Genomic DNA, 13,903 nt, shown 5'->3' on the forward strand with positions numbered 1-13,903 from the left:
AAATTCATTCATTTCTGAGGAACCACTTCTGCAGTTAAATTACTGAAAATGGCACATGTGTACGTTTCTCAGACTTTCTCTTCCATTGCATTGTTCCTCATATGCTGCCTGCTCTACAAACACACCACTCCCTCGCTCTTCCATCTCCATGGCAGCAGAGAGGACATGCAGGAGCATATGGCTCATCATTTTCGCTCAGCCTGCCGAGGCTGGGCTCACCAGAGGAGGAGGGGGTTTCTACACCTATTTTCTTTGTTCTGCTTAACAGCAGATCTTTAGCCACCTTTTCACAAACTTAAGAGGCTTTGCATGTCTACATATAGGTCATGAATCATTATAAGATTGTTGCATAAATCCGACCTGCAGAGCTTTAATGACACGCATGTAGGCTACAAACATGGTTGTGATAAGCTAGGCTACATTGGTAAATAACACTTTTATGTTGGCCTCTACTTCTCTTCAGGCTGTATGGAGAGCTTTGTGGACGAGCGTTCAACATTTATTCACTTGCGCTTCATTACTTTTCACCTTCCACTCTATGACATGAGCCCGGAGCCAAATGCCCTAAATTCTGGCACATACAACCAGGAACCAGAACCACAGGCGCTCCATCCAAATGCCATACTTGTTTGAATCTGGCATCTTTTCCACTTCCTGCCCACACACATGAAGTTAACTAACCAGACGTGTTCACTTAGGAGTGAGAGTTGACGAGCTTGGAAAGTGGATGGACTGTAACTCTGTGTACACAACGAAGCCCCACAACACCTGTGTGTTTGCCCGAGTGTGTGGAAGTGAGGAGCTACCCCTCCCCTGCTACCTAACCCAGATAGGGAGCGCAAATGGAGAAAAGTGGAGCAGTGCAACAGCAATTTGCTTTTTTCACAAATTGGTTGAAGGGCAGAACTAGCGGGTTTTTTCAGAGAGCCATGATTCAGACCAGATGAAGAAAATAATTTTGTAGAGCACTAACCTGTTCCGCTCTGTCATATCCAACGTCTTGTTTCTCCACTTTGACGAGGGGATGTTTGCCCCCCTCGACCTTCACCTCCCCGGGCTCCAGCTTAGGGACCTTGTCCTTCATCCCAGTCTCATCCTTATCTAAGAGATATCGTAGAAGGGCGTTGTCCTTTTTCTTTGGGCTTAAGGGCTCCTGCTTTGGAGTGAGTTCTGTCCCCGAAGCTGCCGCAGTAGAACCTTGGTTCGGCTCTTGGCCGAGCTCCTTGCCCGTAGCCTCGGCTGTGAGTTTGGCCAGGTCGACGGGAGACGTGCTGTTCTGCAGCAGTTGGTGGAGGATTTTGTGTTTTTCTTTGAGAGACGTGGCATGAGTGGCCCCCGCGGTGTGGCCCCCCCGGACTCCGGTCGGGTCTTTTCCTTGACCGGCCGCCCCTGGAGACAGAGGGGTCTCCAGAGGCTCAGGCTTGGTTGTCAGCAGTTGAAGTAGTTTTGTATGGCCTTTGTTGTCCTGAAGTCGATTGTGGACTCCGGGGCTTTCAAGAGGACTTCCCCGTTCGTCCTTGGGCTCTGCCAAGTTGCTCTCGGACTGGCCCTGGGATTGACTTTGACCAGCATCTGAGTGAGGACCGTAAGAGTCTCCTGTACCTCCAGTAACAGAACTCACCCCTCCCATTTTGGACATTAAATGGGGGTTGACTCCAGGCCCTGAGGTGATCCCCACTGGTGAGCCCATCTTTCGCTCTGGAGATCCCAGTGTGTGTGCATGACCGGGTGTGTGTCCATGTCCAACCCCGTGACATTCGCTCAGGGCCTGCAGAGCTGAAAGAGAACTGCTAGTGTAGCTGTTAGTTCCGGCTGAGCTACTTCCACTGGAACCTCCAGATCCCCCACCACCACCCATCCCTATAGGAGAGGGTGAGTGCAGACCCCCTGTGACACGGGGGCTGCCTGCAACCCCTGGACTCCCACGGTGCCTGGGAGAGAGCATTGAATTCTGTTGAGGAGGATGAGGTCCACCAGCGGGACTAGGACTTGCTCGAGACGGGCTGTTCATCCTCCAGTTCTGACCCTGCTGGGGTGGCTGCATTCCACCAGTGTGGTTGTGTGGCGGGGGGCAGCCAAAACGGTAGCCCTGCATGTGAACCCCCATTGCCGCGGGTTCTCGAGGACCAGTGGAACTGGGTGGAGAAAAAGGCGTGCTGTTGCTGCTGATGGTGGTGTCTTGGCCCTGAGGTCCAGATCCTGGCAGGCTGCCGGGAGTCGGGGGAGTCATGGAGGGAGTGGAGGAGTTCATTGGTTTTGGAGCCATCCCTGTAGCTTGACTGCCAGGACCCATTTCTTGGCCGATTCCACAAGCCGTTTGCTCCCTAGAAACAAAACACAGACAAAAGTCAAACTGTTCTCATAATTGACATACAAGTCAAAACTATCAATTACTTTTGGGCTCCAGAATAACAATCCTCTACAGATAATACAACCCAAATTTAGAGTGAGAATCATTCTTGTCTCACTTCATAATGCTTCGCATCTATGACTGAAGAAGACTATATTTGATCCAAGTTTAACAGCAAAATGTTTTACTCAAAAAAAATAAAAATGTCACTGTAACTGTTAAGACTTCCAGATTTTGGAATCCCTCAACATACGGGTCAACACTGGTTTATCAAGTTTTATGGCAACGCCCATGACATAACTTCCGCACGAAACCACTTATTCGGAAGAAACAACAGATTTCACAATATTTATTCAAGAAAAAACCCATGCAGAAGGGAAAGGAACTTTCTCTCTGCTAAAATGTATTTAAACTTTTCTAAAATTGATGAGTTGATCAGAATATGAGAGAAGTAATCTTTAAAGTCTTTCTGATGGGATTTCATTCAAACATCTGGATCATTTTCTAGTTTAGTTCTCAGCCAAAAAACTATCTTAAATTTGACCTAAAAGGTGTTTCTTTTCAATGAAATGATGAACAATTCGATGTGTTTTTTTTGGGTGAGTAAAATGTTCTCTTTGAAATGGATTCAAGGGATTGGGCAACAACATAAATAAATGTAAACAACAAAATCACTGTTGACAGATGATCAATATCATTTTGGCAGGACGGTTCACTGACGACCTTCTCTTTGATTCAACTTTCTCTTGTGAAACATGAAACACTTTAAATAAACCCTCTGACAATATTAGCCAAAATGTTGTCAAGAAAAATATGACTATTAAGGGATGCATTTTGTTTTCAGAATGATTTCAAAAAGTTCTTGACCCTTTCCACTTAATCAATAGAACATTATGGTCAATTCTTGTCCTTACTTAACAACATGTGATTGATATGATGGATGATTTGGTGGTCGGCGTGGTAGGGGGCTACATACCGCTGGAGAAAGTGCAGAGACATGTAGAGCTGGGGTTCGTTTGTGGCGGACGAGCGCACCAGTTTGCTCTTGGTGTGGGCCAACACGAAGGTTCCGTCCGACAGCGAGAACCGATAGATGGGGCTGAACGCCTGACCGTGCCGGAGAACTGTTGACAGGCAAACGTTTCAGTGAGCGCAGACCTCACGAGACAAGGTGACCATATTGTGTTTGAAGTCATCACCCTCTTGCTGGTGTCTCTTGGCGAACGACATCTCGCCATCGTTCTGCAGGTGAAACCGTTGAATGCAGCGCCGCACCAGGTCCTCCCAGCCCGGCTTGTTGGACGCTCGCAGCAGACTCGTGTCCAAGGATGTTATTTTACCTTCACAAAACAAAACAGTGGAAAGTTCATAAAATGCATTTCCACCCACATCTGTATCAGCCTAATCATCCCTGCACAGGAAGTGACACATCCTCATTCTGATCCAAGTGTTCCCACTTCTTCTTAAAGTTAACAACGTGGGAAAAGCCTTTGGGTGGTTTTCATGGGTGGATAAAGGGCCTCAGGACTCTATCAATCGTTTATTAAGAGTAACAAAGAAGTGTTTAAGATACTTTTCATTTTGTTGGTCACGTCACATGAGAGGAAAACAACACAGACACAGTCTAATATGGACTCACCGAGATAATAACTTTCGATTTTGATGGCTTAGATCCAAACATGAACTCATGGCTAAAACATGACTGCTTGACATACACACTCAGAATGCTTCTTCAACATGACTCAGCACTTTAAGGTCATGTTGACAGAGTGGGTCTGAAAATGCCAAAGATTTATATCACTATTTAATTCGGAATCAAAAAGCTACAGACAACGCCAACATTAACCATAGAAAAACACAATGAAATCATGTAGAAGACCATATAATTAAAATAATCAAACACATTTAGTGTCTAATGACTAAGAGTGACATTGACACGTCAATTTGAAAAACTTTACATAAATATACATGATTAATTCCTTAGAATAGCTTCATAAAGATAAAGTTAGATGGCATGATATCAATAAAGACCAGAAAACAACTTCATAATAACCCAAGGAAGTAGAAAAAAAGTACCATGTTAAACGAAACCCATAAAAACAAAAGGTTCCGTTAAATGATCTCTGCAGCTCAGTCAAGCTTGTCCATAGCAAAGCAAAGTCAGGGCGCATGGATTGCTAAATGCTTAAGAGAAATTGTGTGTCTACAATTGAGTGCTTGTTCTTCGCGTGCACATTGTGAGATCAAAGACCCAATATTCCTGCATCGCCGATTGGACTCGAGCCTAACCTCGCCGAGCACAAGCACAAAAGGCAAACAAGTTCGTGATAGAATCAGAAACAGCATCATGAATCAGAAACTTTTGTTTCCAGTGTAGTAAACACAACATAGGTTTTTTTTGTGGTATCAGTACAGAATAAAATAATGAAATAAGATAACAAACAAAATAAGCAATAGAAAAACAGTACCAAGCAACAAGGCAGCAATTCTGCAGCGCCTTAAAACTAATATTGACTTCAAAGGGGATTTATTAAGGGACGTGCGTTGCATAAAATTATACAATGCATTTTTCTAAATAACTTTAGTTTTGAAGATTTAAATAAGATCCTTAAATCAATGAAGCCGTTTTAGTCTGTTAACGTGCAAGTGTTCAACATAGAAACCTGTAGGTTCCATCAGTGGGCCACATAAATGGACATTAAAAAACCCATGAAAATCAACGCTGGGCTGCAGGGTTTAGTAGTTTACCTTGAAGATCTTGGCGAGTGGTGAAACTCTCGTGTGTCGGCAGCATTGGTCGTTCCTTCATCGGCACCCTGCGTGCCACGCAGATCAGACAAGACTGAAAATCTACAGAAACACAAAGGGAAATAGAAGAGGAGGTGAAATAGGCAAAGGGGAATGACGAGGAGGACAGGAGGGAGATTGGGCCAGGCGAGAGGGATGGAAGGGGGGAGTAAATGATAGAGAAGGAGGGAGGGAAAGAAAATGAAATGCATGTTATTCCCAGGCAGCATAATTAATACAGTTATTAATGAGCACGGGGATCAGTGCTGGGCTCCTTTCATGAGGACGAGCAGATATTGCTGGCGAGGGAAATGATGAAGTGTGACCTTTGAAGGTGTGTGTGTGTGTGTGTGTGTGTGTGTGTATGTGCATGGATGGTTTAACCTACAGTGCCATCGTACAGTGATGACACAACCCTCGGTCTAATTTTAAAGATTACCATGTCTCATCTTGGCCACCATTTAATGTTACATGGGTTCAATTTCTAGTTTACAAAAAGAAAGGAAGAAAGGTTGGGTAACATTCTACATCTGTGTTATGCATCACTGCTTGAATACACGCGTGTATTTGTTTGGGCAGTGCAAGAGGAAAGGTGAAAAGACGGGCCGTGACAAGCAAGAAGAGTTTAACCCATTGTAACACCCTCGCGGTTTGTGATTGAACGCTCTCAACTGTGTGAAATAAAATTCAATGTAGGCGATGGACTCTCAGAAAAATGACTGAGAAAAAGGTGCAAACAACAAGAGAGTAATAGTAGGGCCTCTGTGATGGCGGTCTATGGGAGGGAAGATGATTCCTAAGAGGGCCCAGAGGCGGACGGAGGGGCAAGTCTGGTGTGTGTTCACTATGAGCAGGACAGTCGAGTGACGTTGTTGGAGGAAGAAGCACGAACACCATTGCAACGAACTCCATGACCTCGTGTCAATGGGGCCAAAGTGATTCTGCACGTTTACGCTGACAACATGGGATGGAAAGGTCACCACTGTTGTGTACGTTTAAATATTCTGAATTTACATGCTTAATTCAACAGATGCGGTTTTCAATATGCTAATAGGAAACACTTTTCATTTTTAATTGTCTTAATATGTAAAATCTTTTAATTATCATTCAATAATAATCATATCTGAAAATGATAAAATCAATAGAACATCCATCATTTAAAAATCTTGTTTTTAAACTATTTTACAATTAAAAAATATAAATAAAATAATAAAATAAGACTGATTATGTGTCTTCAGCACTGACCTTATCTTTGACAAATGATTGGGATTAAAGATTACTGATTAAAAACTCTTTTTTTTTATAAGAGATTCAGTTGTACGCAGGGCTTTATTTCTTTAAAAAAAAAATCAGATTCTTCTTGAATCCAGATCAAACTAGGGAACAAAACAAAGGCAAATTTTTGCTGCAATACTTATAATGGATTTGCAGGGTGGTTATACCAACACAAGCTTCTTAAAACATATGCACACGGTTCAGATCTTGGATCGTCAACAAGAGCCTCTTGGGTGGTCTAACTTTTAGATCTGTGAATTTCTCTAAATTCCCTCTCTTTCTTTCTTTTTCTCCTGCGTTGACATGAGCACAGACACACACACACACTCTCACTCTCCCCTGGCTCGGGCCCTACTTGGTTCATTTGCCAATGTTTTATTGGCAAGAAGCTGCTGCTTAAGAGAAGCCAAGGAGGGGAGAAGACAGGTTGAGTGAAACGTTTGCATTTTCCTCCATTGTTGTATTTAATTACCGAGTTATAGTTTGGCGGAGGAACGTCATGCCTGTGCATGAAATCCACAGAGCAAACCGAGGTGAAAGAAGTCTGGGTGAAGAAAATTCTGAAGTGTTGGGGACCATTATATAAGTGGTGGAGCTGTGTACAAGGGTACGCTGAAATTATTGGACCTCAATTTGACAACCATGACACCACAGCAGAAGCAAATAGAACCCAGCACCCGGGGGGATTTGCAGTTACATAATCCTACCAAGACCCACTTGTTGCAATGAACCATTTTGACACCTGGATATCCAGCGATAAAGGAGGTGATTCCAAATATATTTATACGTTAAGGCAGTTCGGGGAACATACGTGGATTATATGTGATTAAAGCCCAGCTGCTCCCATAGGTTTCCTAAGCTTTCATGGAAGTGCCAACAGTGCTGGATCGATAGTGCACACTGGTGCTGCCTATATACATGCAGCTCAGGGTAAAGTAACATCTTGTCATATTATAAATCTCAATCTAATGGCTGGCTGTTATATTAATATTTTACAACATGTTCTATTATGCAGAAGTCATGTTAGTGTTTTATGAATCCAAGCGAGGCTGTGCAATAAAGAGTGCTGCTATTGGAAAACATCCAACTTCATTGACACGCTGTGTGTGTGTGTTTGAGTTCAATGATTTGAATTGTGGAGAACACACTACAGAAGTGGCTGAATCTAACTCACCGAGGGAAAGAAATACTTTCAATGATTTCCACACAAAGTTTGGCCACGTTGGCAATTTTGAAACAAAAACATTGCTTTGTCTCATTTCTTATTTTTAAGAAGTTTCATTAACCCTTGTGTTGTCTCTGGGTCACGGTGACCCGGTGGCTGAAGACAAATGTGTTTGAGGCACTCCTTGTTTTGCCTCTGGCTGCCAGAAATACAAATGCAGTGGGGAGGTGCTCCTGTACTCTGTCTGTTTTTACCAAATGCATATAAACTGGGGTTTATGCGGAAAATGGGCGACAGGAGAGTAAAATAAATTTAAATATTAGAGGAGTAGAGTATTACTTTTGTTTTGATTATTTGGCTATGGAAAGTATGTAAAACATTTAAAAAATAGCTTTGACAAAGACAAGTGTTTCTTTCATTCCTTTCATTTTTGTTGACAAGACTCATGCGTTCACAAGCAACTTGCGTGGTCACATTTTCAATAAGATCAAGTCATCTATCTAGTTGGTTGTTTTGGTTTTAAGTTTTTGATGACACAAAGCAGTAATTATATTTACATTTCAAATAAATAGATCCCTAAAACATGTCATTTGGGATGAGCAAGAGGAAAAATAACCTTGAAACTTTCCGAGGAAGGTGTTTATGATTTAAAAAAAAAAAAAAAATCATCCTCACCATCTCCTTCTTCTTTGATAGACTTTGGCTCAGATACAGCAAAGCACTGCATGGTCTCATATTTTTGCTGCTGAGGTTCATGCTCATGAGGCTCATCCTGGTTTTCACTGTGAGGGTTGACAAGCATACGGCAGTTGAACGTGTGACTGTTCCTCCGCGGGCCCTCGCTGGACCAGGGGACTCCGTTTACTACGGACAAGCAGGAAAAAAAAACAAATCAATGTGACTTCGATATGACCAAAACCAAGCCATTCCAGAGAAGCCAACACACTGCGTGAAAGACATAATGCAAGCAAGACGGAGGAAAAGTGAGAAAAAAAGAGAGTGAGCAGTTGCTGAGTAGAGATCAGTCATAATGAACAGTTGGTAGGATGACTACATATGCATCCAGTCCAAGTCGTCTTTGCCAATCCTTCTTCTCACTCCAACTCCTACAAAGGCACACACACACACTTGTACACACGTCCGAAAAAAAAACAACCCTATTTAAGTCCACACGTGTACACCAATGCAAACACACACACTTAGTTCACTTTCGCAAACTCCCATCACACTCCATCTGGCTTGTGATCTCATTTGGTGCATTGATAATCTCCCAGTATCTGGGACACGGCCCACTGATGGTTTCCAGGGTACTTCACTCTGTGCCGCTCTCCTGCCCAGATGGTTGGGCACTCAGACCTCAATCTGAAGGCACCAGGAGAGAACAGGGAGGGGGGAAATAACTTAAAAGCGGCGCTGATGCAAATCGAAAATCACAGCTTCCGTCGAGGAGCTTTTAAGTTACATTTGAAGAAAAAGGAGGTTGGTAAAAAAAAGCCAGGATGATGACAAAGTGTCACATTTGAAAGTGGGAAAAAGAAGCTGAAAATAGGAAGTTAGTTTCAATGTGAATGACTAAAAGTCAGAAGAGGAAGGAGGGCATGGAATGAGAATACAAGACGGGAGTAACACTGCTGACAGGGGAGAGAAGCTGAAAAAGGAAGTTAATTAGCTAAAAAGGGAGGGGCAAGGAGAGAATAAAAGCCTTGGCCGAGCTTCAGCAAAAAAGAAACTGAAGAAACTATGGGTTTTATACATCATGGACATCCTGTACAATCAGGTAAATGAGTGGGTTCTAAATGATTTGGCAACATTTTAAGGCAAAATCACCTATAAAAGACACGCCTGAAAAATCATCTACATTTCTTATTACACAGTTAAAAATGATAAATGTAAAAAACAGTAGTGGTAAAACTGACGGATATTTAAATCATTATTTGAAAAAAAGAGTCATCAAAACAAAATGGTCACTCGAATCTGAATTAATCCAGATGACCTGTATTTTATTGTTGATAAATGGGTCGAATTGCATCATGGTTGCTCTGTGAAGTAAGAGAGATGCAAAAGAAGTAACACAATGATGCAGAACCAGAATGTAAAATGCAGGCTTGCGAAGGAAAAGGTTGGCAGGGAAACAAGCACAAGGCTCACCGAGGGACTTCGGCAGCAGGTTCTTGATGAACTCGGCGTGATCTCCGACGTGCAACACGCTGTAGACGCTGGTGTTCATCAGCTCCTCCTGGTTGTAGTGCAAGTACTGGGTCACATTCTCAGACACAAATACAACGTTGCCCTCCATGTTCACCACAAAGAAGAAGCCATCCAGAGCCTTGGTGGAAAGAGAAACAAATAGAGTTTAGGAGGACATTTCAATCACGTGTTTAAAGGTTAAGAAGAATTCTTCTACACTCACACACATACTTATGAGGCTTTCAATGTGAAATATTGTCCAGGTTTAAAGTTCAACTAATAACTGTCAAAAAATTGTACTTGTTAATTTACCATTAAGGAAAGAGAAAGACTTTAAGGAGACACCCAACAGTCCTTATAATAATTTCCTGGCCTGAAACAGAACAGAGGAAGAAGTGTTGTCTGTGTTTACGCCTGGTTAAAGGCACCATGAACCAAGCCTATTTCGGTTTTGGCCATCAATGTGCAAATCACAGGGCTTAACTGGCAAACAAGAGATAAATGTTCACCAATTCCAAGGGTTTTTTGTTGCTAGTCACCAATGCTACTACTGTTCCTGAGCTGATATACGTCAGCTGGCATGCCCAAACCGCACTAAAATGTCCATTTATTGAGTTGTGAAGTGTGCAGAACTCATCTACATTGTGTCTAAAAAGCATTGATGGGACAGCATGTCCTGATACATCCATCACGGCTGCAGATGCGAAACATTAGTAAGGCTGAGAGGAAGCAGGATAAAAGCATGTGCCTGCAGAAAAGGAGGACATGAGGCAGGGAGGGAGGCACTTAATTGAAAAAATAAAGCCCCAGGTCAGCCATTATACGCAAGAAGGTGTCAATTAGGCCATCTAATCACCGGCAGCTCTTAAAAAAAGGAGTTTGTGATGGTTGAGAAGCTGTAAAATCAGTTCTCGGGATAAGAGATGGGAGAAATCATTCAAGGTGACTGCTCCTCACATCTGTTTACAAAAACCATGTTGACGTTAATTCACATAACGCGGCCATTAGGTTGTGGATCAGGAGTGAATCATGACACTCAACGGCAGCAGATCCCAATCGCATCTTTCAGAAGATTCAAAAACAAAAGCTTATAGTTATGTGAAGTTGAACAAAGAGCGACACAAAAAAACATTTTTAAAGAAGACTAGAAAATAGATGTACCAAAACCAAGAGAGTGCATTAACCCTGCACCTCACCAGAGTAAAGTAAATGAGCTTTCATCTCCTAAGGCACATAACAGCTCTGTTACGTTCATTTTGTACTATGTACTGGACAAACAAGTGCAGACACACGGAAAACTGCCTCGCTCAGTGAGAAGTAAAATTAATGTACAAAACAAACTTTTCAGAGCTTAAATGCTTAATAACGCTTGATCTTTTTAGTCTAATTAAAGAATATGTCAGCGTCTAGAGCTTCTAAACCCTAGTCACTATTTTTTTTAGTTACACTCGTTTACTATAAATATTTTAGAGTTTAGGCGAAAAACTTGACTTTATATTCATTTTTGCTTCTGAAATTACAGAAAGGTAGGAATGTATCGGTCCATAAGGTAGACCTATTTAAACAGCTAGTCAATTCTGGGGAAAATGTTTTGTTAAAGTTACAATAGGTTCAGTTGTAGTTTTGACTAGGGAAAAACAAATGCTACTTTTAATATAAACTTTGACAACGTTAATTTAATACTGTTGAATGTGTTTCCAAGTTGAGTTGAGTGAAGTTAGTTAAGCAGTTGACAAAGTTGGCTCATGAAATAAGGGTAGGAGATACTTTCCTTACTTAACTTCAACGTTAAGGTATTTGAATTCCCCAAGATAAAAATTAAAGATACTAATGTTAAAGGCAATATTTTTGTCTATAGTTTTTCTTTTTTGTGAGTTAAACAGCCGATCTGTGGTCATTCAATATTCAGTGAAATGCCACATTTGTTTTGATGTATAGCAGCTCTTTTAAAACCGATCACTCACAGGAATCTTCGGTACAATACTCGGTTAATATATTATTTGATAGCTGGTTTCAATGACATGAAACAAGCAAATGCACGTGTTGAAAACATGTCATTCGTGACAATAACTGGAAGCATGTCATCTGCCAGGATACACACTGCAACTGTGAGAATCATGTGACAGAACAGGACCATGCCCCTGAAGGTTAAAACAACAACACACTGGTGTGGTTTTTTTCCTCCCACCCCTCTTCATTCTCTCGGCCTGCCTATGAGTGGGCAGCCGTGAGCAGGGTCATGGGGCACGTGGGTGCATTTCCTGCTGACAGCCATTCTTCCAGGAGGATCCTCTAATGAGCCTGGGCTGGCAGACAGTGACACGGTCAGAGAATGGTGGGTGTGAAAGGCCGATCACTGTGTTTTGGGGCTGCTGACAGATGGGAAAGCATTCAGGCAGCCACTGAGCTATATTTAGCTACGAGTCAGTATGTCGATTCAGTGACGCTGGACCAGGAGAGCTATAAATATTCCATGACAGGACAGATCTAGAAGCGAATGAAAAGAGGATGAGTGGGAGAGAGAAAAGTGAATTGAACAAGAAAGAGAGGGAGAAAGAACGGGAGGGTGGAGGCGAGCATGAACACAGGCTCAATGGAGTGATTCATCCAGCAGGCTGTTGCTTTCGTTCCCATTATACGTAAGCACTTCTGTGGCCCTCCGCAGGACAACGAGGCCATTGCTTTGCGCAGTGATCAACAGCCAATCCAGAGCTGATACAAGATGTTGGCAGCGTCTGCTTCACACAGCTACCTACACAGGCCTGCACAGGCCCTGAGGGGATTGTTCTCTCGACAGCACACTTCGAGTATCAGTCATGATTTAAGTGCTGGGGGAACATCCGCTTTGATTTCCACGCTACACCCTTTACAAGACCACATGCGCGCGTACTAGAGCTTTACTCACCTCCAGCATCATTGGTCCCAGAGCATCTTTGTCAATCACACTTTGGCCTGTTGAGGAGACGTCCGCCTTCTGGACCTCCTCCTCATTTGCTGCTGCAGCTTTTTCTGTGATCAGAAAAGTGAAGTGGTAAATATGCAATGAGTCGGTGAGACACAAATGTGTGGCCTTTTTACAGAAGCTACGAGCCTGTAAATTATATCATAAATCAGTGCTTATTGGCTGAAATAAAGATTTGATTTAATCAAGCTCACTAAAGCTTTGACCCACCGCCTCATGCTGTAACTTAAGTGTGACTCCATCCAGAAGGCAGAAAATTGTTTTGTTTTTTTCTTCTAATAATTAAATAAACATGTTTACAAGCAGATCACGTCTCTTCCCTTTGTTAAGTGATAGGAATGGTTTGGATCTCAAACAATAGAAAAAAATATAAGATATTCTGATCATCATATAGCATTAAAACATTTAAAAATGCTTATTACTCAATAGATTTATTGTTGTATAAACATATCAGTTACCCTGAAAAATGATATTTAACACTTCCACAACAATCCAGACTATTTGTCTCTGTGAAAGTCTACTGGAATGCCTTGTATAGGAGGGTGTAACTTTAGGAGTGTTCCCTCTCAGAGATCACTCTCCAGAAAAGTGAGGGGAGGGATCGGATATAGGCTTGAATTCAAAGCAGTTCAAATGAACCAAACAAAGGTATTGGACCCTCCTGAAATGGAACACTAGCGAAAACAAGTAGTAGGTTTGGGTGACTCAGATTAAGCAACATTTGTTAAAATCTGAGAAGTTGGAAAAAAAAGAAAACAATAAATTTTAATTGAATTCAATGGTCTGAAGTCAGACAAGTACATTGAGGTATCACAGATTAGTGTAAAGATCTGGTTTAAGATCATGGTTCTGCCCTCACACCGTTTCAGGAGGGTTGGAAAACTCAAACTTACTAAAAACAATTCCACACATCAGGATATTTCATATAAACTCATCATTTGGTAACAGTTCATGGGCACTGGAGGGTTAAACCTTTAAATGGCTTTGGGAGGTGGAACAGGTAATGCCTATTAAAGGTGTTAGGAGTGTGGACGTATAAAGAGGATTTTGTTAATTTTACAAAATGGCCACATGTAGGTCATTTGACTATGTAGCTAGTCAAATGTAGCTACAGAAACTGTATGTCTATATTTGGCTTTAGAATTGACCTTTAACTTGAGGAACATTCTTTAGTGAT

The 13,903-nt window shown here is 42.1% G+C and overlaps 1 protein-coding gene across 5 annotated transcripts in view; it reads right to left on the bottom strand.

Moving 5' to 3' along the window:
• ncoa2 (nuclear receptor coactivator 2) overlaps positions 1-13,903 on the bottom strand; it is a 52,664-nt gene that overhangs the window by 15,538 nt on the left and 23,223 nt on the right. For all 5 annotated transcript variants that reach the window (XM_087788959.1, XM_087788961.1, XM_087788960.1 and 2 more), the window contains 7 exons: positions 12,670-12,773; positions 9,726-9,903; positions 8,253-8,441; positions 5,099-5,200; positions 3,550-3,690; positions 3,327-3,474; positions 974-2,324 (listed from right to left, as the gene is read on the bottom strand). In XM_087788959.1, the coding sequence (XP_087645085.1) occupies positions 974-2,324; positions 3,327-3,474; positions 3,550-3,690; positions 5,099-5,200; positions 8,253-8,441; positions 9,726-9,903; positions 12,670-12,773 (2,213 nt within the window). The remainder of the gene's footprint in view (positions 1-973; positions 2,325-3,326; positions 3,475-3,549; positions 3,691-5,098; positions 5,201-8,252; positions 8,442-9,725; positions 9,904-12,669; positions 12,774-13,903) is intronic.

The sequence above is a fragment of the Callionymus lyra genome, chromosome 4 (genome assembly GCF_982586985.1).
Source record: "Callionymus lyra chromosome 4, fCalLyr1.hap1.1, whole genome shotgun sequence".
NCBI classification, from domain to species: Eukaryota; Metazoa; Chordata; class Actinopteri; order Syngnathiformes; family Callionymidae; genus Callionymus; species Callionymus lyra.